Source organism: Panthera pardus, unplaced genomic scaffold (genome assembly GCF_024362965.1).
Source record: "Panthera pardus isolate Hobbes unplaced genomic scaffold, ASM2436296v1 HiC_scaffold_7, whole genome shotgun sequence".
NCBI classification, from domain to species: Eukaryota; Metazoa; Chordata; class Mammalia; order Carnivora; family Felidae; genus Panthera; species Panthera pardus.
The window spans coordinates 65789789-65803733 of record NW_026527002.1 but is presented as its reverse complement, the minus strand read 5'-3'; the positions used below and the strand labels follow the sequence as shown (position 1 = coordinate 65803733).

The 13945-nt window shown below is 44.4% G+C and overlaps 1 protein-coding gene across 5 annotated transcripts in view; it reads left to right on the top strand.

Moving 5' to 3' along the window:
• CUNH8orf76 (chromosome unknown C8orf76 homolog) overlaps positions 1-13945 on the top strand; it is a 37081-nt gene that overhangs the window by 12411 nt on the left and 10725 nt on the right. For 2 of the 5 annotated variants that reach the window (XM_019459917.2, XM_019459919.2), the window contains exons 5-6: positions 1904-2036; positions 7819-8157. In XM_019459917.2, coding sequence (XP_019315462.2) covers positions 1904-2036; positions 7819-8016 — 331 coding nt within the window. In that variant the 3' untranslated portion in view covers positions 8017-8157. The other 3 variants (XR_008419893.1, XM_053896124.1, XM_019459918.2) reach the window with 2 other exon arrangements.

Below are 13945 nucleotides of genomic sequence, written 5' to 3'. Positions count from 1 at the left end.
CTAGAGATGAAGGAGTTTAGCAACCGGATGATGGTGAGGAGTCAGGTCTGAAGGCCTCTGAGGAGATTTGACACTGAGGAGGTCATTTGTGGCCTTTGAGAAGGCAGCTTCAGTAGTGACGGGTGACAAGGCAGATGGCAGAGGGCTAAACAAACATGACACGAAGGAGTGAACGTAAGTTGTATTTTCGAGTACTTTCAGGAGCAAGAGGGAGAAAGCAAGTACATAAGAGATCAAAGGAGTCACAAATGTCCATGCTTCCAGAGGCCAGTTGGTACCGTAAGCAGGTTTGAGTGAGTCAGGGCAATGTCGGTCAAGGCATGCTCTTCACCACACTCTCCAGTGACCTCCTGCTGCACCTACGTAAATGCTGTGGTGCTTTCCACGGGCTGCGAAATGTTATGGAATTGCCCTTGCCTTTCTTCTCATTCACTAGTTTTCTTCTCTCTGGTCTAGCCACAGTGATCTCCAAGGTTTTCAAACATATCAAGCTAATGCATGTGTCAGGGCTCCTTCCCCCAGATATTCTTGTGGCTGGCTCATTATTTGGGTCTTAGCTTGAGTGGTAACTCAGAAAAGCCTTCCTTCACTGCCTAAAATCGTCTTATTTATTTGTGATCTCTCGTCTTCCGTTCCATGGAACGGGCACCTGTCTGTTGTGCTCACCAGTTTCTCCTAATGCTTAGAGTAGTGAGCGGTCCATTCTTTAAGACCTGAAATGAACAAACAGGAGAGCTGAATGCTTCTGGGAATAGCAGTAGGGACCAGTCAGGCTTGAGGGGAACTGGAAAAATCTACACATTCAATATTTTAAAAAACAATGAATGGGGCGCCTGGGTGGCTCAGTCGGTTGAGCTTCCGACTTCAGCTCAGGTCACGATCTCACGGTCTGTGAGTTCGAGCCCCGCGTCGGGCTCTGGGCTGACAGCTCAGAGCCTGGAGCCTGCTTCGGATTCTGTGTCTCCCTCTCTCTCTGCCCCTCCCCCGTTCATGCTCTGTCTCTCTCTGTCTCAAAAATAAATAAATGTTAAAAAAAAAAAAAATTTAAAAAAACAATGAAGTGGGGCACCTGGGTGGCTCAGTGGAGCCTGGCTCTTGATTTTGGCTCAGGCCATGATTTCTCAGTTCGTGAGATCAGGCTCTGCTTTAGGCTCTGTGCTGACAGTGTAGAACCTGCTTGGGATTCTGTCTTTCTCTCTCTCTCTCTTTCTGCTCCTCCCATGCTTGTGCTCTCTTTCTCTCAAAATAAGTAAATAAACATAAAAAAAAATTTTTAAAGAAGAGGGGATATGTTGTCTAAAAAAATTTAAATAAATAAATAATAAAAAACAATGAAGAGAAGGGGCCACGTGGGAGGACAGGAGGGAGGAGGAAAGAGAAGACCAGATTATGATCATGATGGGAAAGTTAGCAGTGAGACAGTTGCAAAGTGGTCACCAGAGGCTCATCAGAGATTTGACCCTGCTTTGGGTAATTGAAGTACACTGGAGAATCTAATTAGTCCTTGAGGTCACGTTGCTGTGGGTTCTGGGAGATTGAAGGGTCACAGAACACTGACTTCAAAGGAACACATCCCAGCACTTTGTGGGGAGGAGCCTTTGATTGGGAAGCTTGTCCTTTTCACTCCAAATTGTTTGTGCTTTCAATCACTTGACTCCTACCGGAAGCCCTTTGAGGTTTCGCTTTCTAAAGATTTCTTTGAGAAGCTTTAGTCTGCGAATTTTAGAAAAGATGACTCTCCAAGGCAGTTTGCTCAAGTAAGAAGCTTTAGGGATTCAAATGAAGGCGAGTGCATTCCAAGCCTGGTAGGACTCCCATCCGGCAGCATGCCTGTGCTCTCTGGGAACATTTCCTCACTGCTTTCCCTTACCTGTGCCCACACGTTGGGACTTCTGTTTTTCAGGCTTTTGCTTCAGCTCACCGAGTCTCAGCAAACCTCGTTTGCTTTGGAGAGGAATTTAAGGACTCAGCAGGAAATTGCAGATAAAATGAAAGAGTTCGGCTTCAAAGAAGACACTTTGCTGTTGATAGCTGAGGTGAGTGTTCGCATAAACCCCTAGGGCTTTATGTGAACCGAGTCATCAGAGGTATTTTTCCTGGCTCTGGTACCGTTTTTAAAAAAAACAGCCAAATCTCATCTAAAAGGACCCTTTCTCCCTGCTTTACATGCCGTTTGATCACTTAATCCCGGAAAGCGGCCTCTTCGTCATCTTTCTCCTGCAGCATGCTAGAAGCAAGGGCTCAGTTTCATTTTCTTGTTGGTGCTTGTTAGTACATGCCTGCCTGAACACCATAAATGCCCCCAAATTGTTTTTTGAGTGCTGTTTAAACGAATGAATATTGACATTCTTGGCAGCATTTCTGCGCCTTTTTACTTCCGTTTGTTCTCCCGACACTCTTAACGGCCTATGGGACAGGTGGAGCTGGGAGTGACATCTGTTGGGACGGGTTGGGACCTGCCTAAGGCCAGGTTTTAAGTGGCAGAGCTAGACTGAAGCCCATCCGGCTACAAGTCCATTTTCTTTCTGCTCCACCTTCCTACTACCTCGATGGTTGAGAAATTCAAATGTCAGTGTTGTTGTTTTTTTTTTTTTTAACCTTCATTAGCTTTTTTTAAAATAGGATGTTGAAATTTCTTAAGATAGAGTTTGGAGATTATCTGTGTTTGTATTCAAGTTATTCACACTAGTTCCCTTTAGTAGGAAATTGAAATGGACAGTTCAGGTACTCATCCCATGAAAGAACTTCTACCCATATCCATCCTAATGTCTTTCTTTCAAGAAACACTTACTGCATATCTAGATTGCCAGGCTCCCTCCTTCTCCAAGCTAAGCCCCCACTTGGACCCTGTTTTCCCTCTGGTGGGACCACGCCCCTCTATCTGTTCTCTCTGAGCCTTTTTCAACCTTTCCCCTTCCATGGGCCCTTCTCCTTGAGCCCACAGATGTGTGCGGATAGCCTGTCCCTCCTAAGTTTACTGTAGCCTTTCCTTGCTCTTTGTTTTCCTTCATCTTTCTGGGGTGTTTATACCTACTGACCACTCACTTTTTGTTCCCTCTTCTCTTTACTTCCAGAGGCCACACCAGTCTGGTTTTCTCCTGAATTCTTGATATTCCTCTGCCTCTTGGGACTTCTGGTTTCCTTTGTGTCTTAAGTACCAACATTCTCTGAGGTTCCACTTAGGTCTCTCTCCTCTCTGCCTGTCTCCCACAGAAGTCCTAACCCCACTCACGGTTTTAGCTGTCACCTCCTGGTTGATTACCCTCCACTCTGTGTCCCTGGTCTCATCTTAAACACTCAGACTAGTTACCTACTGAGTATTAATCTGAAAGTGCTGATATCCTCCTGTCATTTCAAGGACAAAGTGTCTAAAGTGGAGCTGCTCGTCAGAACACTTTCCAGTCAGTCTTCTGTCAGTACCAAGCGGAGAGGAGTTGGAGAGAACCAGCTCTGCGTTCCACACTTCATTCTTTTCATCAGCCCTGTCTGTCATTCTTCTCTTACCCAGACCTGGGACCCCGCCAGCTGTGGGCCTTGTCTTCTCCAGTCTCATCTCTAGGGGGCACTCGGCCCACCCTTCCTTCAGGTCACCTTTCGTTTCTCTGGCACCGCCAGCACCCTCATCCCCGTCACCTGGTGCCTGGCTCACAGTGACCTCCTGGTTCATCTCTCCTCGCTTCCTTGCTTTCTCCCCTCAGATCTGTCTCAGACGTTGCTGCTACCAGGTTTACCTCACAGCATTGCTTTGAACGCGTTACCAGATGCCCCAAAACGGAAGTTGTCTCCACCATCACCTCAGAGGTCAGGTCTGATTTAGGCGCCTTCCAGAGAGTAACCCCAAACCTAGGATCTAGTAATTCCTTACGCAAATCTCGTACATCCTTTAGACTGATCTGCACATCTAACAGACCTGTCATGGGTTTTCTCATCTCCACCAACTTACTATATTCCCGTCCTCAAAGACCCCACCGAAGTCCCGCGTCCTCTAGGAAGCTTTCCCTGAACGTCCCTGTCTGTGGCAATGGCTCCTTCCTCTGAGCTCGGGTAGAGTGAATCCTTGAATAGATAGCTCTTTGCCCCCCTCCCCCCGAAAAAAACCAAACAAGAATATATCTTATCTTTTGAACTAGGTTTTAGATTTCCTTATAAGGCAAGATATAAGGCATCTTTACAAGATGTCTTAAACATCTTCATATTCTTTGCGGTGCTTGATGTACCTGTGGACTGAGTGGAATGGTCGTTCTCCATCTGCACAACGTATGTGAAGTATCTGTGGAGCTTTTTACAAAAGACAAGTGTCTGGGCTCTCACTGGGATTGTAATGTACATTTCACTATGTGCTCTTTTACTTTGTGACATGAGTACGATCCTGTGCCCTTAAATGTCCTTTCATTTCTTATTTTTTTCTCCTTTTTAGGTTGTTTTATTTGAATTAGGATCCATATAAGGTCCACAGACTGCATTTGGTCTTCTGTCTCTTATGTATCTTTCGTTTTGTAGTAGCTCCCCTTCTCTGCTTTTTTAAGATAAAAAAAGTATACGTGACCTAAAACTTGCCATCTTAATCATTGTTTAGTATACGATTCAGTACTTACACGCACAGTGTTGTGCAACCATCACCACTATTTCCAAAACTTTTTCGTCATTCCAAAGAGAAACTTTGTAACCATTAAGCAATAATTCCCATCCCCCCTCCCTTCGACAGCTGGTGACCTCTAATCTACTTTCTGTGTCTATGATTTGCCTGTTCTAGATGTTTCAAATAGTGGAATCATATAATATTTGCCCTTTTATATCTGGCTTCTTTCACTTAACATAATGTTTTCCAGGTTCATCCATTCATAGCAGGTGTCAGAACTTCATTCCTTTTTGTGGCTGAATCATACTCCATTGTGTGCACATATGTGCCACGTTTTGTTTATCCGTTCAGCTGTTGATGGGCATTTGCATCATTTCCACCTTTTGGCTCTTGTGAATAATACTGCCATGAACATTGGCATACAACTATCTGTTTGAGTTCCTGACTTAAAATCTTTGGGGTATATACCTAGGAGTGGAATTTGCTAAGTCATGTGGTGATTCTGTGTTTAACTTTTTGAGGAACTGCCAAACTGTACTTTTCACTTTATATTCTGTTATTTTTACCTAACATTGTGACATAATCATGACCCCGTGTCTGTAAATACTGTTTGAGTATGTACTTTTTGATGGCCGGATAGTAGTCTAACTATAGCTTTTGATGAGCTATCATTTATTTATTTAAGTCCTCTATATTGAACATTTTTAACAAATATCAAGTACCTATTTTAATAAGTCTTTGCAAAATAAATCATTGTATGTATTTGTCCCTTTTAGAATAGATTACTAGAAACAGAATCACTAGGCTAAAGTATAGTTTAAAGACTTGAAGCTCATTTCCAAACTGTGATTCAGAAAGGTTGGTTCACTTTATGTATCCTGTATGAGAATACTGATTTCCCTTCTCCAATCCTAGATACTAGGTTGCACCATGTGAAATTGTCAATAGTTGATCCTTTATACCTCTAAAGACAATTCTGTAGTATTTTTTACTTCTTGAAATTTTCAATTTGGTAAAAATGGCATGTTTTAGTATTACTTGTTTGATTACTATTTTTTTGTTTTTAACGTTTTATTTATTTTTGAGAGAGAGACCGAGCATGAGCAGGGGAAGGGCAGAGGGAGAGGGAGACACAGAATCCGAAGCAGGCTCCAGGCTCTGAGCTGTTAGCACAGAGCCCTATGCGGGGCTTGAACCCATGATCCGTGAGATCATGACCTGAGCCAAAGTCGATGTTTAACCAACTGAGCCACCAGGTGCCCCTCTTGTTTGATTACTATTAAGATAAACAGTTTTTCATATGTTTCATATGTTTGGCCATTTCTATTATGTGAAATACCAATCATGCTTTTTCTTCATTATTCTACTTCTATGTTTCTGTTTTTCTTGCTAATTTTTAAGAGCTCGCTCTCTATCCTAGAGTTACTAACATTTTATATGTTGCAGTATTTTCTTTTCTTTTTTAGTGTTTATTTATTTATTTTGAGAGAGAGCGTATGAGTAGGGGAGGGACAGAGAGGGAGAGAGAATCCCAAGCAGGCTCTGCACAAACCCCAAAGCAGGGCTTGGTCCCATGAATCATGAGATCACAACCTGAGCTGAAATCAAGAGTCAGATGCTTAACTGACTGAGCCACCCAGGTGCCCCTTTTGCAGTATTTTCTGAAGTGTATGATGTTTTTCTGGTATGTAGAAGTTTAAATTTTTTTATATGGTCAAATTTTTAAAAAAATTTTTTTTTTAAAGTTTATTTATTTTTGAGACTGAGCATGAACAGGGGAGGGGCAGAGAGAGAGGGAGACACAGAATCGGAAGCAGGCTCCAGTCTCTGAGCCATCAGCTCAGAGCCCAACGCGGGGCTCGAACTCACGGACCCGCGAGATCGTGACCTGAGCTGAAGTCAAACGCTTAACCGACTGAGCCACCCAGGCGCCCTGGTCAAATATTTTTGCAGATATTTTGAACCTGTGAATGATGTACCTGCTAATCCCTTTTTTTGGAATATTGCACATTTGGATATTACTATTATTCAAATCTTTTTTTTTAATTTAAAAAAAAAAGAAAAGATGTTTGGTGTTATATCCCAGATTTTAAAGTTCTACGTTTCGTTGAGTCCAAGAAGTCACCAGTTGTAAGCCACATCGTTGACGGGTCACCAAAAGAAAAGCAAGATGCCGCTTATACCATGACACACCTGTGTTATAAGATACCTCTTGATGTCAGAAACGTTAAAATACAAAAACAAAATGCTTTAATAAATGTGGACAGTTGCCTGGTTAAGCTGTTCATCTCATTAGCTCTTGCCTCAAGTAATAAGTAGCCCTTGAAGATTTAAAGCCAGAGGAAACGATTCTTTGAATGTGCTTCTAATCCATTATAATTTGCGTATTCATCAACACACTGGATCTCAGGGTTTACAGGAAACTTAGTCATCATCTAGTCCAAATCCCAAGTGACTTAAATTCCTTCTGTAGCATCCCTGCCAGGTGGCTCCCTAGCCTGTCATGCCAGTGGTATGAAATGTATTGGGACTTAATTTTAGTTCACTGTCCTTACTGAAGATGGGCTGATCACTTAGTGGGTTCAGGTGCCGGCTTTCCACAACTTTTGCTTGTCTTACCGGAGAAGCGAACACCAGATCTGGGCCCGACTCTGACCAGTAGGGAGCAGTATTGTGCCTTCAGAGGGCATGTGCAGCAATTCCCGAGGGTTGAGTCTTTCTGGGTCAGGAAAGGGTAGGCCCAGCTGCTTGCTACTCGACTGTTCACAGTCTTTGACTTTTTTGGACAACTTCTAAGAGGAAGAGTCTGTGCCCTCACCCCACCCCCAGCAGCTGTATTCTGCCCCAGCTCTGTTTTCTGGTTATTTTACAGTGAGGGAGAAGGACTTGCTTGCAGATGCGGTCTTGCCAACAGAAGATGCTCTTTGATTTAAGAAGGTTGACCGGGCGCTCTCTCTAGGCTGATAGCTGCCACATCAGTAGTTCAGTGATTTGTTCACTTGGGAAGACAAGAGGAGAAATACAGGGTATTTTACACATGTGGTCCTTGGATCGCTACTTCTAAACAAACAGCTTTTCAATATGTTGGAATTGTTGGAATTGTCCCCTGGCTGCTAAAGTATTCTGCTTTTTTTGGTATGAAATCCTTTACCCTTGATGAATAGCATAGTCTTCCATTCTGCGCGTGCTGCCCCTTTTATTGGGACAGGTTTTTGGGTTTTTTTTCCCTCCTGCTACAGGTTATGGGAGAAGATATCGTCCCAGAAAAAATAAAAGATGAGGTTCACACAGAGGTGAAGTGTGTTGGCCCTACAGCCCTGACTGCCTTGGTGATTGCATCTTCGAAAGAATTTGAAGACAAATGGTTCAGAAAGATCAAAGACCACTTCTGTCCCTTTGAAAATCAGTTCCATACAGAGATACAAATCTTGGTTTAGTGGTCCCTTTAAAAAAAAAAAAAAAATCCTGTACTGTTTTAATTGTTCTTGTTTATTTCAGATAGAATGCACTGCCATTCATTGAATATAATGGATTTGAAATAATTATTTGTTTTATAAAAACGGCTTCTCTTCAGATTATTTCTACTGTGTTCAGTTTCTTGATTTTTTGTTTGTTTTCTTTGTAGATTTTTGCCATTCACTTATCTTAGACCTACTACCCCTTTAGAAGATATCTGTTGGAAGTGTATAAAAGAGCCTTTTAGGTATTATAGTCTTTTAGAAACAGGAACTGTGTTATAATCAGCAGTAAAAGTGGCCACATTGTTTAGGTAAATTCAGGAAAGAACAAGAATGTTGAGATGTAGCAGTAAACCATTTCTAAGAAGGGTGTGTCAAGATCTGCGATTTTGCGTGTGGGCCTAAACAAAAGAGTACACATGGGGTGGGCTGTATTACAGGGGAAGAGCCCTGAGCTGAGGAAACACAGGTCTTCTCTAACAGGCAGTAGTCAGCATGCTTGCCTCCCGCTCCAGAGGACGATACCGTCTCTTTTGTAAGGCTGTTTGCTATGCAGACATCATTGAAAAGATGGTCTGGAATGAAGGGCATTTGGTGCCTTGCTCATGAGACGGCGCAGAATCACGAGGCCCACAGAGCACCGTCTCGCAGGGCGATGGTCCTGTCCTTCCAGCCACACGAATTACAGTCACAGTCTCTAACATCTCCGATACATCTTACTCGAATCATCTGAGATACAAGAGCTCCCTTATGAGGAGTGGAATTTAATAGGAAACCAAAACATCATCAAATGTTGTCCCGCACAACTTTTTATTCTCAGCAGAGGGAAAAGAATCCCAGCCCTGGGTCAAGAGGTGGAGTCATCAGGATTTCCCTTCCACCTGCTGCTTCTCCCCTTTCCAGGCCCCTCTCCAAAACAGACAAACATCTCATTGTGTTCCTATTTTGGCTGCTCTTTTAGTAGGTACAGTAGCCTGACTAGCAACTGCAAGTTGTCATTTTTCTCTAATGTGAAACCAAAGATTGGTATGATTAGTAGACATTTCGATTTTTAGGAACCAGTAAAAAGTATGGAAACCTCTCAACAGCTCCCCATTGGCCTCCATCTATTCATGGAGTCACGAACCATCACTGTGTTATGTGTTATGTGACAGTCATGGTGCGGTTGCCGTGGAGACCCTGGCTTTCAGGGAGTTAGCGGTCTAGCTGTGACCGGCCCTCCGGATAGAGCCCAAGCTGAACCGTGGTTTGGCAAACCCTTCATCATAGTCTTTGGCTCCCAGGTCCCTCCTTCCTTGCTCCCCAGCTGTGCCTTAGCTTTCGCCTTTAGGCCTTCACGCTGGCAGTTTGGTCTGGTACCCCTCCCCACCCCCCATCATGGGGCTAATTCTGTTCACCTTTCAGGTCTCCACCTCCTTACGGCTTCCCAGGAGTCTTGACCTCCAGGTGGCTGTAGGTTTCCCTCTTTCCTGCTCCTTTACTGTTTCACTCCCATACTGATTCTTCCTGCTCTGTTGTCACGATAGACTTTAGGACAGTCTTTTTTACATTGCTATCAGGGCAGAATACCCGGCATTTCATTAAATATTGGTTGAATTTCTGAATTAACTGGCGAGCATCTTACTTTGTTTGCACCCCAAAGATCCAGCACAGTGCTGAGGCCGTCAGAGCACCCTGCCTGTTTCTCTCAATGGAGCTAAACGCCTTCTTCCTGTTAGTCTGGGCCTCCTAGAGATGCCCTTTTCGGGGCGCCTGAGTGGTTCAGTCAGTTAAGCGTCTGACTCTTGATTTCGGCTCAGGTCCTAATCTCATGGCTCATGGGATCTGTGCTGACAACATGAAACCTACTTGGGATTCTCTCTCCTTCTGTGCCCCTCCCCCTCCCTCAAATAAACTTTTTTTTATTGCCCTCTTCCCTGCCTGGCTTGGCTTCCTGTTTCCATCCTAGTGTCCTTCTAACTTTGTCCATGCTGTTAGCTTTCAGCCCTCTGGCTGTCCTCCCAGATCCACTGTCTGTGCTGTTCTGAACTGCCTGAGTGGTCTTCGTGAATCCGCCCACATTCTCACTCCTGCCTCACCTCACGTTCCCGGCAGCAACATGGTGATGTGTGTGAGAAGCCAGCTTCCCGCACTATGATGCTTGGCTGTAATACAGGGCAGGAAAGGGCACTCAGGAATACCGGCCACCTCAGAGTTTCATCACGCCCAAGTCATCTTGATGATTTCCAGGACAGATGGTGAAGGGTAGGGTTAACTGAGCAACAATTGTGCTAAAGAAAAATCTCAGGCCTGCCTATTTAGACACCCCACCCTCTTGTCAGTGAATGAATCACTCGGAAGGTGAGCAAATGTGAACCACAGAGGTGACTGCACTCCAGGTGGGTGGGGTGGGACCCAACGGTGATTCTTGTCTCCTGTGATTCCCAAAAGGCCTGTCTTCAACATTTTCTCCCAAGGGGGGGTTTATACCTGGTATTCGAGCTGGTGAGAGTCCTTTATCCTTCATACTCTTAACACCTCTGTAGTCTTCATACAGAGCCAAAGGATCTTATAAAGATTGTTTTCAGTCATCCAGTGATTTCCCAACTCCTTCACAAAGCCCGTGTGTGAGGCTCTGTGTGGTCTGGCTTGGCCCACTTCGCCCTGGCTCACTGGTTTTTCTCATGTCCTTGGACTCTTCAAGCATCTTTGCACCCAAGCCCTATGTTCATCCAGTTATCTCCACTTGGAACATTCTTCCCTGCAATCTCGTAACCCTGCCATAAGCCTCCCCTTCCCACAGATCTCAGCTTGGGTCATTCTCTGGCCAGATGGTCCCCATCCCAGACTTGCTCAGGTTCCTTTAAATGTCATGGTACCCGTGCTTTCCCCCGCAGAGTGTTTAATAGGATTATAATTGAATTTTTGTTGTCTGAAACTTTGCTGGATCATAAGCTCTAGCACTGTGTCTCTGGTTTGCCCATTTATGGCAGAGCCCAGCTTACTGGACACCGTGACTTCTGCCCATTGCTGCCTCGCTGGAGGCCCAGGCCTTGCAGAGGCCACCAAAGGCCTGGTGAGCCAGAAGCCCGTGTAGCCCATTCCCACTGAGATCCACTGTCAGTGCCACAGGCCCCCTGCCTGCCAGCACAGTACTGCATTTCAACAAAGATGTGCCTCATGTTAGAAAATCTTGGGTAGAAATATCTATGAAACAAACGCAAGGCCGCTATTTACAAAAACAGATTGTTTTAAATTGCAGTTTTCTAATACTTCTGCAATTTCATCTGTAAACGTAGTTTATACACTGATTTCCAAGGTCTTAATCACAAAAACAATATGCAAACAAGCACAAACCAAGGAGGATTGTATAAAACCACCAAAGCTTGTGAAACAAGTCCTGATGAGGGGCAGACCAGGCCTGGCTCCAATCTAATCTGAGTGTGTCCACCAGGCATTGGTAAAGAGGTCAGGAAAAACAGAGGGCAGGCATTTGTCTATTTGGGGCTCACACTTGTCCTTTTCTCCCTCCTTGGCAGAGTGGCTTCATCACCTAAAGCTTCAGTGTTGTGTCTACTCAGCCCTTGAGCTACCAACCACCCCGCCCCCTGTCTCTGGGAAGTGCCCTCTCACCCACACCGGGGGCAGCCATATTTATACTCAATGACCCTAACTAATTGGAGAGAGGAAGGAGGGTTTACCTGATTGAAGTTGGGCCAATCAGACTCTCAAGAGATTTAGAAATGAAAGATTCTTCTCCTGTGTCTGAAACCAGTAAGGGCAAAACCTGGGGCTGGTTTTGTTCTTCCAAGTGGACTGAGGAGCAGAGAGCAAGTCTACAGAGAGAAGGAGGAAAATGAAGGAGATGCCCAACTATTTCCTCATTGCAAATCCTTCCTGTTCTCTAGCCCTAGCCACATTCTTGGCCGAGGTCTCCATGAAACACCTGGAGTGTGGTAGGCAGAATAATGGCTCCCCAAAGATATACACGCCTTAAATCCCGGAAACTGAATACGTTAGGTTACGTGGCAAAGGGGAATTAAGGTTGCTAATCAGCTGACTTTAAAATAGGGAGAATATCCTGGATTATCCAGGTGGACCCAGTGTAATCACTGGAGTGTTTCCAAATGGAAGACGGAGTATATTAGGGCTCTCCAGAGAAGCAGAACTAACAGGAGATAGGTAGATAGATAGATAGGTAGATAGATAGATAGATAGTATGCAGATATGTAGATGTATGTGGGTATTGTGTACGTATGTATATGTATATTTGTGTATGTATGTATATGTATATATACACACGTAGAGATTTATTATGGGGGTTGGTTCATATGGTTATGGAGGCTGAGAAGTCTAATGGCCTGAAAATCAGGGGGCCAATGGTGTATGTCCTGATCTGAGTCCAAAGCCAGAGAATCAGGAGTGCCAATCTCCAAGGGCACAAGATGAATGTCCTAGCTCAAGCAGAGAGAGCAAATTTGCCCTTCCTCTGCCTTTTTGTTCCATTTGGGCTTTCATGAGGATAGATGATGCCCATCTGCATTGGGGAGGGTGATCTTCTTTACCCAGTTTGTCAATTCAAATGCTAATCTCTACCAGAAACTCTCAAGACACACCCGGAATAATGTTCTACCGGCCATCTGGGCATCCCCTAGTCCAGTCAAGTTGACACATAAAATTAGCTATCATCTGGAGGCAGAAGAAGTGGGTGAGGGTCAGAAAGATGCTATACTACTGGCTTTGAAGATGGAGAACAGAGCCATGAGCCAAGGAATGTGGGTGGCATATGGAAACTAGAAAAGACAAGAAAACAGATTCTCTCCTAGGGTGTCCAGGAAGGAACACACCCTGCTGACACCTTGACTTTAGCCCAGTGAGACCTGTGTTGGAATTCTAACTAGAGAACCATAAGGTAATAAATTTGTGTTGTTTTAAGCGATGATGTTTGTGGTCCTAAGTTGGCTGCTTAAGCTAGTTTTAGCTTCTGTTATTGTAACCAAAGAATCCTAACAGAGGCCACTTGGGCCCTTTCTTTTTTTTTTTTTTTTTTTTTTTACTTTTTTTTTTTTTTACTTGGGCCCTTTCAGTCTGGGTTGTACTGTAAGATTTTGTTTCTCAGAAGACTTTCTTTTACACAGGAATTTGTTTTGTGAAAGCTTGATAGAGATTATTGTAGATCTCAAAGGCGCAGCACCTGATTTCAGGATCTTCCATTCTCCAGCAGAGGTGATAGGACATCCACATCAGTAGTAAATAAGGGGTAGGAGGGTGGTCTGGACATGGCAGAAGTGCAGAGGAAGGCTGGGCTCTCAAATAAGTTTCATGAAGGGGGCGCCTGGGTGGCTCAGTCGGTTAAGCGTCCAACTCTTGGTTTCAGATTAAGTCATGATCTCACAGTTTGTGAGTTCGAGCCCCGCATCGGGTTCTGTGCTGACGGTGCAAAGCCTGCTTGGGATTCTCTTTCTCTCTCTCTCTCAAAATAAATAAATAAACTTTAAAAATATTTTTAAAAATTAACTTAAAAAATAAGTGAAAAGTTTCATGAAGGCGGTAACATCTGAGTTGGACCTTGGGAAGGGGAGAGTTTGTAGCAGGCTCTGTGGAGAATGAAAGGCAGGCATGTTGGGTTTCTCAGCAGGGGGATGAAAGGAGCCACCACGTGGAGGACATGAAGACTGGTTGTCCAGGTTAGTGGGCATGAAGGGATGTGGGTGATGAGACAGGGCAGGTAACCCAGCATCAAATTATGGAGGATTGTCCATGCTGGGGTAAGAAGGTTGACTGTAGGGATGCCTGGGTGGCTCAGTCGGTTTTTTTAAGCCTCCAACTCTTGATTTCAACTCAGATCATGGTCTCATGTTTTGTAAGTTCGAAGCCCGCGATAGACTCAGCACTTGCAGAGCCTGCTTGGGATCCTCTGTCCCCCCGC